The following is a 15,968-nucleotide window of genomic DNA, read 5'->3' as shown; positions in this document are numbered from 1 at the left end:
TAAAGACACAGCTAGCCCGGGCTCCATTCAAAGTAAATAATCAGCAGAAAATATTTTAAAAAGCACAAAAATACAACACCTCTAAAGACGACTAATTGACATGGGCTGTCTCCTTTTAATGTTTCCTTTTGCCTGTTTGATGACATTAAGTAAGACATTTGCTTTGCAGTTGGTGGTCAATACTGTACAATTACAACAAAGCACATCTCAGGAGAAAGTAACGACTCAAACATATCTCCAGAGATTTTCATATCTCCATCCCTCTCTTTTTCTCTTCCTCCCTTCAACCTGCCTCCCCAGGGAGCTGAAGCGGGACAGGGAGCGTGTAGATCTCTGGCGAGGCCTGGAAGAGCAACAGGACCGCCGGATGCAGATGCTCACCGAGGCGGCCAGGAACCAGCGCAACCTCCAGGAGCGAGGCGAGAGAGGGGACCCACCGACCCCTTCGTCCCCGCAGACGTCTCTCTCCGACCAGCCCGAGCCCAAGCCCAGCGGGGCCTCCTCTTCCTCCTCTGGAGGCGGGGAGAGCGCCACCTAGGTGCTGCTCTGCAGAGATTTGGATAGCACAGGGGTTAGGGGACAGGGAGAAGACATGAGGTTGATGGTGAAAGTGTTGGGAGAGAAAAAGGTACAAAACGAATCCACTGTTCTTTTTATCTTGTATCATCGAGAGGGTGGCTTTTTGTGAAAAAGCGCACAAACTCAGTGATCCGAGGTAAACACTGCACCTTTTTTTTCTGACCGACTTGTGTGAAACTGGTTCACTTTTTGCTGTACACACATTATGTTGCAGATCAGAAGATGAATATTGTCCGAAAGTGCAGACAGTCGTTTTAATAAGTGGCTGGTTTATTAAACTGCAGGTCAGTGTCCAAAATTGGTAGCTGGCCTGCTTCAAATCAGCCTCAAAAATAAGAGATGAAATTTCTCTTTTGGTGCAACACTAACCAAGTTGAACATGGGTCTAACTTGATTTAACCGGCCGAGTCAGAGTCTGTACTAGGGCCACGTATTTATCTTTTGGTCAGAGATGCTTATTTCATGCGTGGATAGCACAATGCATTAAAAAAACAAAAGAAGCAATTTCACACAAATGTCCCAAAACTATTGCTGCACAGACCAGACACACACAAAACCTCACACACACACACACACGCACACACACACACACACACACACACACACACACACACACACACACAGAGATGCAGGAACAGTACATATTCACTGTAAATATGAGAAGACAGAGCTACAGAGAGAAAGTGTATCTGGGTCAAACAAATCTCACATAAAAACACTCTATTGATGCACCAAAACATTTCATACAGGTTTAAAGGCCCAAAGACACACACACACACACACACACACACACACACACACACACACACACACACAGCTGGTTCTGGCGCTAACTTCTCTCCCATTCTGCCGGGGTCCCACCAAAGGACGAGCCTAAAGTCTCTCAAGGTTAAATAACCACTGATGAAGATGATGATAATGATATAAAGTACAATACTGTTCCTTCTTCTTACTTGTTACTCTACTACTACTACTCTACTCTACTCTAAGTACTACTGATGATGATGATGATGATGATGATGATGATGATAATGTTTTTATATATATACATATGTCTCTGGATATTTCTGTAGTGTATTATGGGAGAAACACTAGTGTAGCAGATACCATAAAGGGGAAGGCCAGCTCGAATTTTGAATTCACATCACATGTTACCTGTATGAGGCCATAATGTGAGTGCTGAAATTCAGCGGGATTCCCCTTTAACAGACCTTAAAGAGGGGAGGAATGAACTGGATTGGCGGCGGCTGTTTTTCTTTTCTTTCTAAATTTGGGATGTTTGTGGTGCGACGGGTGTATTTTAAAGGGGTATTTCGTAAAAATCCAAAAACATTCCATGTTCAAAGATTATGTTTTGTTTTGTTTGTTTAAAGGTGCCCTGTGGAGCTTTCTTGTAAACAAACAAAGTTATGTTAACATTCAGTGTTACTCACCAAAACACACTGTGTGTATCTTTGAGGCTTGACAAATGTGTTGACTGCATTTCCTTCCTCATAAAACATCCATAAAGTCGATTTGAAAAAAACATATTTTAACTCTTGCATTGTTTACATACTTGTTTACTTGCTGGCAAACTCCTTCTTCCCTGCCTTTGTGGGCATATTGCATAGTTTCGTTGCACATTACCGCCACCAACTGCCGATGCAACACAAACATAATGGGGACCCGCTCATAAAAACATTACTCTATAGCGCCACTAGTGGTCAAAAACTCCACAGGTTACCTTTAATTTTGGCACACTGATGATTTTTTTGGTTAAAGGATTTACAAATTTACTCATTTGCCTCGGTTACGTTTCACAAAGTTGAACTTCAGAACCCCCCCAATTTTTTAACCAAAAATGTATCCAAGCAGACTGGCAAACCCCGCCTATCACAGAGGTTACTGGAGGACAAATAAAGCGCACCACAAGTGTTTCAGACCAAAAGAAAAACACAGTGATCCAGTTGGATTTCTGAACCCGGAGCGTCTGTTTCCTTTAGGATCAGCAGACCTGACGCTGCTAGATGGCGACCATGACGATGATAACTTTTTTCGGTGTGAACCAAGAAAAATCTGTTTATTCTTGTCTGATCATTTGACGGAGTGATGGGATAAAGAGAGGGGGGGAAAAAACAGAAAAAAATTATTTTAGCAATATTTTCATTCTTTCAGGATAATATGTGTGTTCTTAGGGGGTTAAACAGGAAGTGGGTGTCACACTCAAAAGTTTACCCCCCACTACTTGTTTTTACTCCTGTTGCGTCCTTGATATTCACATTGTCTTAAAGGTACTTTTTGTGTAAATTTATTTGATGAAAAATGACTTTGCTTTGTAATTATGTTGTTTTTCTTCTTGGTTTTTGTATGATCTTGTTCATTTTGTGGAAAACTGATACTGATGCTATTTATTTTCTATTTGATGATGATGGTCAGGTTGTGTGTGTGCGAGTGTGTGTGTGCGAGTGCACGCGCGTGTGTGCGCGTTGGTGTGTATCCAGTGAGTGAATCAGTGAGCAGGAGATGTGCGTAGACAGAGTGATAGAGAACGAGAGAAAACTGTTCTCTCTTTGTTTCTTTTTCTCTCTCTCTCCTTCTCTCCTTCCTGAGGGACAGGGTTTGAATCCGAATGTAAAACTAATCGATTGATTGTTCTTTTTGACGCTTGAGACGCAGAGCTACCTGTCGGCTGCTTCGTAAACCAAACATTCAAAAACCCTTCAGACCAGCAGTTTTCACTCACTCACTTTAATTCATGCCTGAGTCAACAAGGTATTTGAAATCCATTTGATTAACCGCTCTCGGATTGGCATTTCAAGTTTTATTGAGCTGATTTAGCATTTCAAGGAGATTCATGAATCTGCTCCTGGCCCAGTTTTCCAAGTTCTTGTGGATGCTTTAAGTTTGCTTTGAGTTTGGTTGGCTTGTTCCGATGCTTTCAGGCTGCACTCACACCTAATCTGCCATCGCTTCTTCATACAAAAGAGCTCGTTGCTTTCGAACGTTGACGCTGCAGCTTTGTTCCGTCCAACATCCAGGTTATACCTTCCAACATGTTTGACAATCAAACCAAGTATTGTCCAATTTGTGAATGAACGGTCAACTTATTATCTCATGATGGCACCGGAGCAAAAAGTGAAAAGAAACTCAAGTGTGTGATCCGATTGTGTGCTCAACCTCATGAGTACAATCAGTAAAAATACAAAAGAGCAAAAAAAAAGAATTGCAGAAGACCTTACTTGTGATCCTTCTGATCTATCTCATGACCCCTATAGGGGCCCCAACCCCCAAGTTGGGAACCATTGACATAAGCCTTTCTTCTCCAACGACCACAATGCTGTATAGTTATTTTCTTTTCAGGCAGATTTTTTTCAGAAGAGAGTGTAGAAGTTAAGTGCACAAATTCACATGGGCCGTGCTCCATGGCCGCCACAGAAAACGCACTGATGCATTAGGTGCTATAGCAGCCTAATGCATCAGTGAACACCTCAAAACCTGCACCTGCAAACAACAGCTGGTTGGCACTATGGGCAAAAAAACCCAAAACAGCCTCACATTTAGTTGGATTTCAAACATTCTTTTGATTCAGGCAAAAAACACTCAAAAAACACAACTCAAAAGAGACAAAACTTGACCTCGCTGTCATAAAACTCAGCTTACCTTATGATTTTTGTTTTGGCTGGCTTACTCACAAACCCTCTTGATTGTTATTGTCAGTCGGTCAGCTGACTTTGGGAAAACAGAACCCCAGCTCCCACTGTTCTAGAGTTCTCACTTAATGATCAATAGTAATATTCTTCTTTTATAGAATTCTGTCGTACATTCTAGACCTGCTCCAGGAAAGGAAGCGAGAGAAGAGAGAGTGTTCGTAGATCGGGTATCGCCTCACAGACAGCCATCGTCACACATTTCCTCTCTGTGGCCATTTCCGGCCAAATTGAAACAAAGGCTTTAAATCAGAGGGTTGGTGTGAACGGATTCAATGAAAGCATTAAAGATACAAAAAAAAAAACAGAGGAGGAGAAAGACAGAGGAAAGAAAAGACGTAGAGTTAGACACGATAGAATGGCAATAAGTCAGAGCAACAGTAACAGAATGAGAATATAATGTTACCGAAACCTACAACTGCATTAAGTAGCAATTTCACAGAATTTCTAGATTTGCACTGTCTGCCCAATGGTTTGTGTTTGTTGTGTTGAAGAAAAACCTTAGAGAAGATGATTAAGATGATGCAGGGGAAGAAGAAGAAGATGTATATTTTGGGGACCAACACAGCGGTGGGGGGGGGGGGGGTTTGAATGTAGAGAAGCTTACTAATGTACGTAACATTACAGGGGGGTGTAGAATGGAGAAAAAAAAACTATGTGCTAAAAATGAAACTTCACTTTGAGAAAACACTCTGGGAGTCTGCTGTTTTTGTGTCACCTCTTCTGTCCCTCCAATAATATTAATTCCACTTACTTTTATTGATACTTTGATCAACAGGCACAATGGATGTTACTTAAAGCTGAACCAGCTCATACTCTTATATAGACAATGTGTCTTGTAGCATATTGTTTTGATTGATTTTAAATAATCTCCATTTCCTGTCTCAGGGAGGCAGCTGTTTTGAGCCTAACAGCTCTTATAAACCGGCCTAGCATCAAACAGCAGGCAAAGTTAGCACCTGGCTAGTGGAACAGTTAAATAGCCAAATATTTCCCTCAAGGGTTAAATGGAGAACATAACAGAGCGAAAAGGAGTTTAAATACTGGACTAACATTCGTCTTATTAGGTGATACTGTCAATGGTAATTTGCAAAGAATACTGCTTTAATCTGCTAGAAAGTGTATTTTTAAATAATAGCTCCAACCATTTCTTACCCTCTTGCTGGCCATGCAGGTTATACTGTGTTGATGTGTTTTCCAACCATTTCAGCTAACTATTGATTTCCATTATTTTTCAAACTGTGGTAAAATCAATTAGCAGACTTTCAAAACGTGCTTGAGTTGAGTAATTCATCATAATTTACATCAAATCAGAAATAAACTTTATTTCATTGCATTATGATGGAGAAAAATGAATGGAAATCAACGGCTATGGATCTCTAGAAAAATGCGCCCCAAAAACGTAAAGCAGCATGGCTTGTAAAAGCTGTGATGTAAAGTATAAGTGCGTTACAGTAAATGGGCTAAAACATGCAAAAACAGTGAGATGGTTTGGAGCTTTCAGAACAGAAATGTCCATGTGACAGCAGGGGAGACAATTACTCTGATGAGGTCACATTATCTTGTTTAAACCATTAAATCTGAAATCGGCAGGACTTGTTAAAGTCATAGCCAATCTACCTTTTGTCTAATTCTATGATGTCCAAGGTTTTAAGTTACCCAGTAAGAGCTAAAAGTTCCGTCCTTTGTTGTCATATTACCAATCCTCCATCTCAGTAAGTGTCAAGATGAGTACTGACAATCCTCACATCACTGAGAGTAGACCAGAGTTGGATAAAGAACTGCACACACACACACACACACACACACATGCACTCACCGAGAGAGATACAGGCTGAGGTTAAGAAAACATAGACAAGCATCAGTTTTTTCCAGGGAGTCTCCATTATTTCTGGCTCGGGGTCTCTAATGGTATTTCATTGTAATTGCTATGATGTCAGAGTGTCCGTCCGCCCTAATGGCCTTCTAAAAACAACAACAAGGACAGATTGGTTCCATTCACTGCTTGTTGTCCGGGCAGAGAGACTCCGAAGTCCAGCTGCTCAAATCTCTGCAAGATCTTCAGCTGAAAAGGTGAGAAGTGATTTTTTTTTAACATCAATTAGTAATGTAGGGCAGATATGTAACATTCATTTGACTTATAATCATTTTTTAAGATACTTTGAACTGCTTTAAGGACAGAAAGTCTACATAATTATGTTAGCAGGCTTTTTTTTACACCACAGTGTAGTCCCATAGCTCATGTGGAGTTATTGTACTCACAGTGTGGTGTAGTATCTCATCGCCTATAAAAGTATTCACATCATTCTGTTCATGCAGAAAGTATTTTTATGTCAGTGTTATATTTCTTAATAAGCATTCTACAGTCTGGCTCAGTTGAGGTGATTCCAGTTGTTTTAGTGCAGTGTAAGTAGTTTGCTTGGAGAGTAATGAAGCAGATGTCTCCGGTAACATTACAGAAATGACCATTCATTCTGATTGAAACAAGAGAAGATAAACTGCTTTTTATGCCTGTAAGTGAAATGACCGAACTGTCAGATGTGTCACTTGAAAGGAAATTCAAATGTTCTTTCGTTGTTGTATATTTTTAGTTGGAAAGTATAGTTATTAATTACCCATTGAAATAATTATTTTTTATTATTATTTATAGATCGCTGCATTGGCTGCAGTAGCCATAATAAACACTAGAGGGAGTTGTGAGTCAAGTTGAATGTCACAGTATACTGCTCTGACTCGCTCTTTTCAGCTGTTTTGGATCATCTTCCTCTGTAGGTATAAAATAGAGGCCAAACTGAATATTTTAGTCTGTAAACATGACAAAAAATATATATTTTAAGGTGAACTGTTTTCCACCCAGATAGAGAAGGTCACTTGTAGCCATAGCTGAGGAATAATGGATACATAATAGTATTGCCTCCATCGAAGATCCTTTACTCCTTTTTGTTCTTTTCCCAGCATGCATCTCCATCCCCTGTCCCCCTCTTTCCTCCTCCTCCTCCTCCTGGTTGCCGGGGCAGTGGAGGTGTGCGTGGCTCAGGCAAACACACTTCACGGTTTCCGAGGCTGCGCCGTGCGAGAGTTCACCTTTGTGGCCCAGAAGCCGGGCTGCAACGGACTGCGCATCAGCACAGAGGCTTGCTGGGGGCGTTGTCACACCTGGGAGGTAAGGTTCATACACACACACACACACACAGTAAAGTGACAGAACATCAGTTATATTTAGCCGATGTAGGAGTCACACTCTTTTCTCTTGCTATTTCTGAAAGATTCCATAATACTGGAATTGTGAAACATGAAATAAATGATAAATGGCCCAGGACTCAACCCAAACCCAATGACCAATTCTCCACTCAGACCCATAATATGTCATTGTCGTAAGACGTGCTTAAATCCCTCCAAGCAGGGAGGGTCCCTGAACTTTTAATGAACTCATTTTAGTTTGCAAGGATTCAAATTTAACCTCTGAGTAAATTGAGAGAACAAGTTTTGGGGAAACTTTAGTCAGATTCAAAGCTCTAAATCCGCAACAACAGCGCTGACTCAGGCACATGGCAGAAGGTCATTATTTAAAGTCCACTTACTAGCTTTTTCCAGGACTTTCAACAGCATCTCATGGTCCTCTTCAGCAGCTGGAGGTTTCTCATTTGATGATAACAATCTAAACTGCTGATTAAGTGGACTTTTTAAACTGCATCTTCATACTTTTCCCTCCAAAGAAGACTGTGAGATGTAATTGAAAGCTCAGGGAAGAGGAAGTGGACCTTGGGTTAATCCTTTTATTTATTTTTTGGTCAAGCTATCAAGTCCAGGGTCAAGAATGAACCAATTTATTCATCATGTCTCCAACACATGTTTACAAAGTGTAGAGAGCTCAGAAACGTGTTGCATTCACTGCCAATATTCCCTGTTATGTGGGGAAACAGTGTCTTGTCAAAGAGCATATGGAGATCAAAAGTAACCCGTGTTCCACTTGTGTGTGTGTGTGTGTGAACCCTGCAGAAACCTGTGCCAGATCCCCCCTACATCCAGCGACACCACCGTGTGTGCACGTACAGTCGTGTCCGCCACATGACCGCCCGCCTGCCGGGCTGCCAGCCCAACATTTCCTCTCTCTACCACTATCCCATGGCTCTGCACTGCCACTGTGCCGTCTGCTCCACACAGGACACAGAGTGTGAGACCTTCTGATGGGCAGGACACCGCTTTCAGCCAACAATGTTATCAACAGTTTTACTGATATGAATGACTCTGAATAAAATTATGAAATCAAGACATTTGTGTAAGTGTGATACTTGACATCCAGGGACTTAGAAATGAGTCTTTCTGTCGACTGAAGATGTGTGTGTATACTTATACATGTCTGTTTGTGAGAAAGGAGATGTAGCAGAGCAAGCATTTCAAAATAAGAGTTATCTGAGTTTTGAATACTTAAATATTGAGGCTCAAAAAACTGCTATACATAATAATAATATACATTAATAACTTCTCAATATCATTATTTAAGTTTATATTGTACTCACATGGCACATTGATCGCTTGGGCAAAAACCTAGCGAAACTCTCGCAAGATGGTTGAGATTATACATAGACCTCGAATGGTTAAGGCTAGGAAGTATAATAAGTTACTTTTGTCTTATTACTCTTTAAAAAACTAATGATATGATATGATGATATTATGTTACTTGTTATGTCACTATATTATATCTGTTAGAGCACAAAAGTCAGTAAATCAGTCTGCATTGATCTACGAATGAATGTGGTCGATTCTGACAGTATCACTTCTGGTTTATGTTGTATGAAAACTTTCTCCTTTAGGGGGTGAAATCCCTGCAGCATGTGAAGGCAGCGGAGCACACAGAGCCTTTACGCACGGCTGTTCAGTGTTGACCTTCATCAGATCGCCTGAAAGCGACACCAGGCTGCTACAGGACAAACATACACACCTCTACACACATCAGACTAGTCGATTATAACTCGATATTATATCTCGATATTCTTTTACATGTTGTAGGCTACATACATGAACCAAGATACAAGGTGCGGATGGCGACGCTCACGCAGTCCTACCACCTTGCGCATGGCATTTATTATTCAAATGTCAACTGAGCTCACAAAATACTCAGCTGAGGGTGCAATGCATGCTCTAACACCCTGGTAGAACCGGGCCTGACTTCTTGTTCTTAATACCGACACTTAAGGGGGCCTTGTGTGTTGGTTTCAAGACGCCCTGGGAGTGAGACCAGGCTGGAGAAACAGTGGTGGTGAGGTTAATAGGGGCCAACAGCAGTGGTGTATAAAGTACCCAAAAGCCATACTTGAGTAAAAGTAAAGATACCTTACTGGAAAATTACTCCAGTAAAAGTAAAAGTCACCTATTAGAATACTACTTGAGTAAAAGTCTTAAAGTAACTGATATTTATTGTACTTAAGTATCAAAAGTAATTTTCTGATATTAAATGTACTTAAGTATTGAAAGTAAAAGTACAAGTAAATGCTGTTAATAAAAAAGCAAAGGGTCAGAATTTTGAGAATTATGAAGTTTATTCTTTTAAGTGCTGTGGCACCATGACCAAGGACATGGAGCTGTGTTAATAATTGGGTTGGCTGTGATCCATCCAGGAGCAACAATGTTCAACATAATATATTGTACATAAGTATACTTTTGCATCTACTATGAACTTATCATCATAATTCTCCGAAAAGCAATATGACACTATGAAGGAGTTGTAACAGTGCGTTTATAAGTATGCTCATTCCGACTAGAGGATGTAGAGGGCAAATGCATAATATTGTGTTCAGCAAAAAATATCCACTTGATGCATCAGGTCAGTGTTTAGAGAAAGGACACCTGCCTTGTAAACTCATATGGGCCTGATTTGAACACAATAGGCAAAGGTTTTGCTCAAGCTGAATCTGCAATTGTGCGACTGCTACCATCATAACTCCATCTGATCATCCACAAAATGACTCAAATATCAAATCATCATCCACAAAATGACTCAAATATCAAAACATGATCAATACTAAAGCAGCACCGAAAGTAACAACCCAGTCATTACTTGAACCTGAAAAATGTCCTGTTCATCTTCAAAAGACAATTCTACTACAATGTAGCTTCTTTACATTCTATGTAAAGAAGCTACATTGTATAGAATGATTCTATTGAAGTTATTCATTTTTTAAATGTTTTAGACGAGTCACTAATCACTTTAAAAGAGTGATTATAGCTGATTTAACTTAGACATGAGATTGATCTTCTCATGTCACTCTCTTTATACAATGATATAAATTCATCCCCGTTTTATTGATATCTTACGAAAAGTTACTCCTCATTTTTCGTGCGTTTTTCCTGCAAAAGTCCAGCAACATGAGTCTGTTTTCGCTTGTTACACGCATACTGTCTTTTCAAAATAAACTTCCATCTTCACAGGAAACAACTAAGGTTTAGGCGATGAAACTACTTAGTTAGGTTTAGGAAAAGATCGTGGTTTGCGTTAAAATATCTACGGAAGTGGCGTTGCTTAAGTACGGAAGTCACGTCACAAATAAATCAACATTGGCTTCTCGTTTCACACACGGCACAAACTGCGGCCTCCTGGAGGAAACACCAGTGTTTGTTTGACCCATCCACCTCTCCTCATCACACCCGTCCTGTGTGGAGTTCTACTCGTGTAGTCGCTCGCTAGCTATAGCATGTAGCATCCTGGGCATCACTGGGAATCTAAACACCGCGGCTTTGAGAGCGCTTGTTTTGCGCATTAACGTGATTAACCAATGATTTAACCTGCAAGCTAGGACCACTGATTCACCAAACCTGCTTGCTTGCAGTCTCTGTTCCACCACAGTCCCCGACGCTGGTCTCATGATTCATTTTGTTTCTAAAGATAGATTTGATTTTGTAGCGAATAACGAAGGTTTCAGGGGAAATGTATCGGAGTCAAAGTATCAGTTTTCTTTGCAAAATGTAGTGAAGTAAAAGTAAAAGTCAACAGAAATATAAATAGTAAAGTAAAGTACAGATATCCAAAAAACGACTTAAGTACAGTAACGAAGTATTTCTACTTCGTTACTATACACCACTGGCCAACAGTCATGTTGTGGGGACTCGTCTCCCTTGTGGGGACACAACGCAAGTCCCCACGACGTATATCATTCCATTTAAGGCTCGGGTAAGGGTTGGGGTTGCATGTAGTGGTCATGTTTAAGGTTAGGGTAAGTCAGTGTACTGTCCCCTTAATGGAAACAAGTTAATGTGTGTGTGTGTGCGCGTGTGTGTGTAAAGCGAGAAGAAAAAAATCACTTTACAGTTGCAGAACAGAAATTTATTGAAATACAATTTCATCACAAACAATACAGTGCATTCTTTGTCTTTTCATTTCATTGACATTTCCAACATTATTTGGTTTCATCAATAGATACTATTTACAAAATGTCCTTTAGTTCAAATTCATAAATATAAATAAAATGTGTACATTCTTTGGTCTCTTGTCTGTGTTTAGTGGTTATTGCAAAGAATGAAACTGCTTGTGTACATGATCTTTATGTTGATTCCAAAGGTTGACCGTATATTTACTGTTTTGTTGTTTGATCAAGTCAATGAGATGACTCATCTGCAATGTAATGTTCTCATTCATTTTGCCAAAATGTAAAATGTAAAAGAGGTAAACCCAGTCCTTTTTGGGGGTATAGTGAGTTTGATGAATTTGATTGTAATCCTGGAGTTTCTGTGTACTCATACTTGCTCCTGAGTCACTACTGTAAGTAGAATGGTGGTGTGACTCTTTATTTCTTATTTCTAGCTGCTTACAAAGTCAAGAGTCTGCGAAGCCTCAAAGCAAAAACATATAAAAAGGTTCAGTTAGTTTGAAGTGTGAGTGATATAATGGTTTATAAAGCCTTTTATCACATGTGCATCAATCAAGTTTTCTAGAAAAACCTCCCTTACATCACATTTTACAAAAGCGCACACAAAAGGACACACAATCACAGAAATCTGAATTTTGATTTTGATCTTATTCTTAAGTTACTGGGTGACTGATCCAGAGCAGGTGTTACTCTGCCTGAATGGATTTCACTTGATGTTAGTAGAACATTTCAGAGTCACATGGTTTTTCATTCTTTGAGAACACAGATGGAGGAAACCCTGGTTTTGACAGCAGCTTGGTGGAGAGCTGATGCCTTTTCAGTCAAAGTGGATGTTCTTCAACATTCAAAACAAGTCGAAATAGAAAAGAAACTGGTTGTATTTCAATCATTAACCAGAGTTTGTAGCTCTTAACTGACTAAATGTGGCTGTTATCCTGGTGTACATTAGGTATGCAGCATACTGTCTTGATGTGTCAGTAGCGGGCCTTGCGGCACATGTCGCAGCGACACTCCTTCGCCGTCAGGATCTCGATTTCGTCATGGTGACGACCTCCAGGGCAGTCCAGGCGAACTTTGACCTGAGGGAAGTCAAGCAAGAGGACGTGAACAACCGGTAAGAATGATAAAAAAAAATACCCACAACCCACTCTTTTTCCTTTCCTCTTACCTTAGCATCCTTGCTGATGGTGCAGCATCGTGAAGCGGAGGTGATGTTGTGGGTGAAGTTGGAGGCCACCAGCACCGAGTATCTGGATGGGAAGGCGCTGGACTCGCAGTAGCCCACGCAGGCGTAGACAAGGTGGGTGCCTTTGCATGTGCCACGACGGTCACTGCGGATGGTCACGTTGAAGGCTGGAGAGGTGAGAGAAGATGGAAGGATGAGCGAGAATCAAGTCCTGTATGTGTGTGTGTGTGTTTAGGATTCAGCACTTAAAGAAATGTAGAACAGCATCGTCAAATCTATTGTGATACGCTGATACAAACGAGCAGAGACTTGAGAATTATACAATCATGTTAGAAGGACTTTTGACGCTGCTGTTCTTAAGAACACATAAATGGATGCTGTTTTTTAAGACACTCTAAAAAAAAGCATTTAAAAAACGGCGTGTGTTCCTCACGGTGTAGGTGACATCCTGGGGTGAGGCCGTCGTAGCTCCAACCAATAGGAGAGAAGAGCAGGAGCAGCGACATCACTGGTAGGACCAGCAGGCAGAATTGTGAGGTCATGCACAGCGACATCTGGATGGTAGCCTGGAGGATCCAAACAGAACAACAAAGTATGTAAGACGTTACTGTGACTTAAGACCAGAGGAAATCTGACATTTAACTGTCTTTACGAGGTTTTTAATGCAAAAAATAATTCCAACTTCAACTTATTTTTGGGGCTTTTCTCAAATCTTTGATTTTGGTCTTGTGAAATACTATAAAGTTGAACCTCTTTAGACTTTTGAAAAATCTGAAGAACTGCAAAAATGATAAACATCTTTAACTTGTGATGAGGCTGTGAGGAAGCATTGTTTGGTTATAAAAAGACTAAATAAAATATCTTATTTAAACATGATATCTGCGCTGAAGAAACTGAAGAAGTTTTCTATCAACCTTTGGTGATCCCGTCCTGCTGAACTCCTTCATCAAACCAAACCAAAGCAGGTTCCCAGAGCCCCCTCCCTTACCCACCAAGGTGATTTCCCATCCTAAGCGTCTGCCTGTGTGTCACTCGGTTGAGTAACAGCTAATGTGAATAAAAACAATGCACTCTTTATCCTTTCAATACGCCTCATTTACCAGCTACCCGCTGACACACGCATACGTACACAGCTCTCACACACCGACTCGTTCAAACGTACACGTAGCTGCACAGCGACATAATCAGAAACCAGACGTGAATACATTCTTTAAGATACAGAAAAGCCGAAGGATCCTGTGTGCATCTGTGTTTTCCGTCACAAGCATGAACGCATACAGTGCATATATTGTATGTGCACGCATGCATGCATGATCTTGCGTGAGTGTTCATACATGCACATGCTTACAACCCCCCACCCGTCACACACACACACAGTCCAACACGTGTGTAAACAATAAAGTCATGTTTTCCTGGGAATTTGGGGATCCTGACCCTTGCCCTCTAAAATGGCAGCTCTTTCCAGCTCCGCTTCCCATGCGACTGCAGCTTTGGGAATTGCCTATGTGTTGATGGTGGAGCGGCCCTGGGGACGCCATTAACGCTGCCGGTACGAACAAACTAACGGGTCAGGACTGCGTGTGTGTGGGTGTGTGAGGCCATTAACCCCGTGTCAGCTGGTGGGGCAGGGGGAAATGCCCGGCTTTTAATTGTTATGTGGGGTTTCCACGCCTGAAGGTTCGGTTTGTCTTTGAGGAAAGTGGGTTGTGATACGCTGCACCCCGCTACGAGGGAGGGCCGGTGTTCAAGACCACCAATACAGTAGGGGGGAATATCTTCCTCAGAAAATACACTTAAAGTGCTTGGAAAAGTATTCCATGCACACAAAAACCTTGTCGAAATTAAGTTTGGTCAGTCAGTGCTGCCTTTAAAATAATTTAAAAAGTGTGCGTAGATGGAATGTACTACTCACAAAACACTAAACATTGTGTCTTTAAAACAACCTTCAGGACTGAACAGACTGCAAACTGACTACTGCTAAAAGGAACGTTTAAACATCATTTGACATGAGGTGGAATTTCTTCAATGTAAATCACTCAATTTACCCTCTATTCTCTCAAATGTAGTTTACGTTCTTTGAATAATTTAGTTCATAGATCAGGTACTGACCAACAAGTTGCAGTAGAAGATCTTATTTTAAATAGAATTTATAAAATTGCTATTGTATTGGACCATCTGCATCATTATACATCAGAACCTGAAACCTCTACTGTGCTCAGGTAAAATGGTTACAGCCTTAATAACAGGAAAAAATACAATAATATAATAATATAAAAATACTCAAAGGAGACACGTTTTGTCTCATCTGTCACTGTTTGGTGTTTTTTTTAAATTATATATATAGTCAACCATCTAAATAAAAATATTGCTGTGTTTTACAAATATGAATATTGTCATGAAAGTCAAAGTCAGCAAAGTAGTGAGCTGTTTCAAAATAAAATAAAAATAAACAGAGCAAAACGTGTGCAGGTAAATATTCTTAATATGGACCATTTACACGTTTGCAAAATGTGGTAATATTGTTATTAATATAAACATAAATGTAAAAAGTCCGCAGAATGAGAATGTAAATAAACATAAGGAGAAATAAAAGGGTTAAAAGTGCATTTCCCCCAAATTGGCAATTACTTACTGGAGGAACAGAAGTCTAAATGTCACAGAACAAGCATTTAAAGGTCTATTCCACCAACATGTAGACTGATGCACTAAACTTCATTCCAGGTGTAAATAGCAGCTGAGTCTTACCTGAAGATGTGAAGCGGAGAGTGCAGCTTCTGGATTGCAGGACACGCGTGGCGACTGACAGGTGTGTGTGAGTGTGACTGCTCTGAGCCTCATGCAGGGATATAAGTAACACAGGTAAGAGCCAAGGCACTTATAGCTCTGGACACACCCACAATTAGAGAGCTGAGAGTGTGTGAATCTTTTTTTTTCTCCTTTTCTACAGATCTCTCTGTCTTCTACCCGCACAAAAATAATGTGAAATTATCTTAAAAAAAAGATTATCAAAAAAGCCTCACTTCTCTCTTTCACGTCTTTCTCCTGGAGTGTGTTACCGTCTCTCTGTCCCCTCCACCCTCCACCCTCCCCGCTCTCTGTTTTCCAACCTTTAGGGGGACCGCTGCTGTGACACAGAGGAAAACTAGATAGGTT

General features: G+C 40.6%; 3 protein-coding genes across 3 annotated transcripts in view; 2 read left to right on the top strand and 1 right to left on the bottom strand.

Moving 5' to 3' along the window:
• The window catches only part of ppp2r5b (protein phosphatase 2, regulatory subunit B', beta), a 31,976-nt gene extending 29,129 nt beyond the window's left edge, over positions 1-2,847 (top strand). The window contains exon 13 of the mRNA XM_076086936.1: positions 301-2,847. Coding sequence (XP_075943051.1) covers positions 301-538 — 238 coding nt within the window. The 3' untranslated portion in view covers positions 539-2,847. The remainder of the gene's footprint in view (positions 1-300) is intronic.
• Positions 2,848-7,221: 4,374 nt separating this feature from the next.
• LOC142945962 (glycoprotein hormone beta-5-like) lies at positions 7,222-8,453 on the top strand. Its single transcript, XM_076086902.1, has 2 exons — positions 7,222-7,428; positions 8,265-8,453. The coding sequence occupies exons 1-2, from the start codon at positions 7,222-7,224 to the stop codon at positions 8,451-8,453; spliced, it is 396 nt and encodes a 131-aa protein (XP_075943017.1).
• Positions 8,454-12,502: 4,049 nt separating this feature from the next.
• On the bottom strand, positions 12,503-15,653 carry gpha2 (glycoprotein hormone subunit alpha 2). Its single transcript, XM_076086879.1, has 4 exons — positions 15,561-15,653; positions 13,249-13,381; positions 12,798-12,982; positions 12,503-12,708 (listed from the first exon to the last, which is right to left on the bottom strand). The coding sequence occupies exons 1-4, from the start codon at positions 15,651-15,653 to the stop codon at positions 12,604-12,606; spliced, it is 516 nt and encodes a 171-aa protein (XP_075942994.1). The 3' UTR covers positions 12,503-12,603.
• Between the last annotated feature and the right edge of the window lie 315 nt (positions 15,654-15,968).

Source organism: Anarhichas minor, unplaced genomic scaffold, assembly GCF_050575085.1.
Source record: "Anarhichas minor isolate MPS153535 unplaced genomic scaffold, ASM5057508v1 ptg000009l, whole genome shotgun sequence".
Taxonomy (NCBI): Eukaryota; Metazoa; Chordata; class Actinopteri; order Perciformes; family Anarhichadidae; genus Anarhichas; species Anarhichas minor.
The sequence above is the reverse complement of the archived record's forward strand: the minus strand, read 5'-3'. Positions and strand labels throughout refer to the sequence as shown.

Bases quoted from the DNA above. Each gene is read 5' to 3' on its own strand.
- LOC142945962 (XM_076086902.1), top strand. From the start codon at position 7,222: ATGCATCTCCATCCCCTGTCCCCCTCTTTCCTCCTCCTCCTCCTCCTG. The intron at 7,429-8,264 runs GTAAGGTTCATA...TGAACCCTGCAG, and splicing joins GGCGTTGTCACACCTGGGAG to AAACCTGTGCCAGATCCCCC.
- gpha2 (XM_076086879.1), bottom strand. From the start codon at position 15,653: ATGAGGCTCAGAGCAGTCACACTCACACACACCTGTCAGTCGCCACGC. The intron at 13,382-15,560 runs GTAAGACTCAGC...TGGATCCTCCAG, and splicing joins TCTCCGCTTCACATCTTCAG to GCTACCATCCAGATGTCGCT. The intron at 12,709-12,797 runs GTAAGAGGAAAG...GACTTCCCTCAG, and splicing joins CCATCAGCAAGGATGCTAAG to GTCAAAGTTCGCCTGGACTG.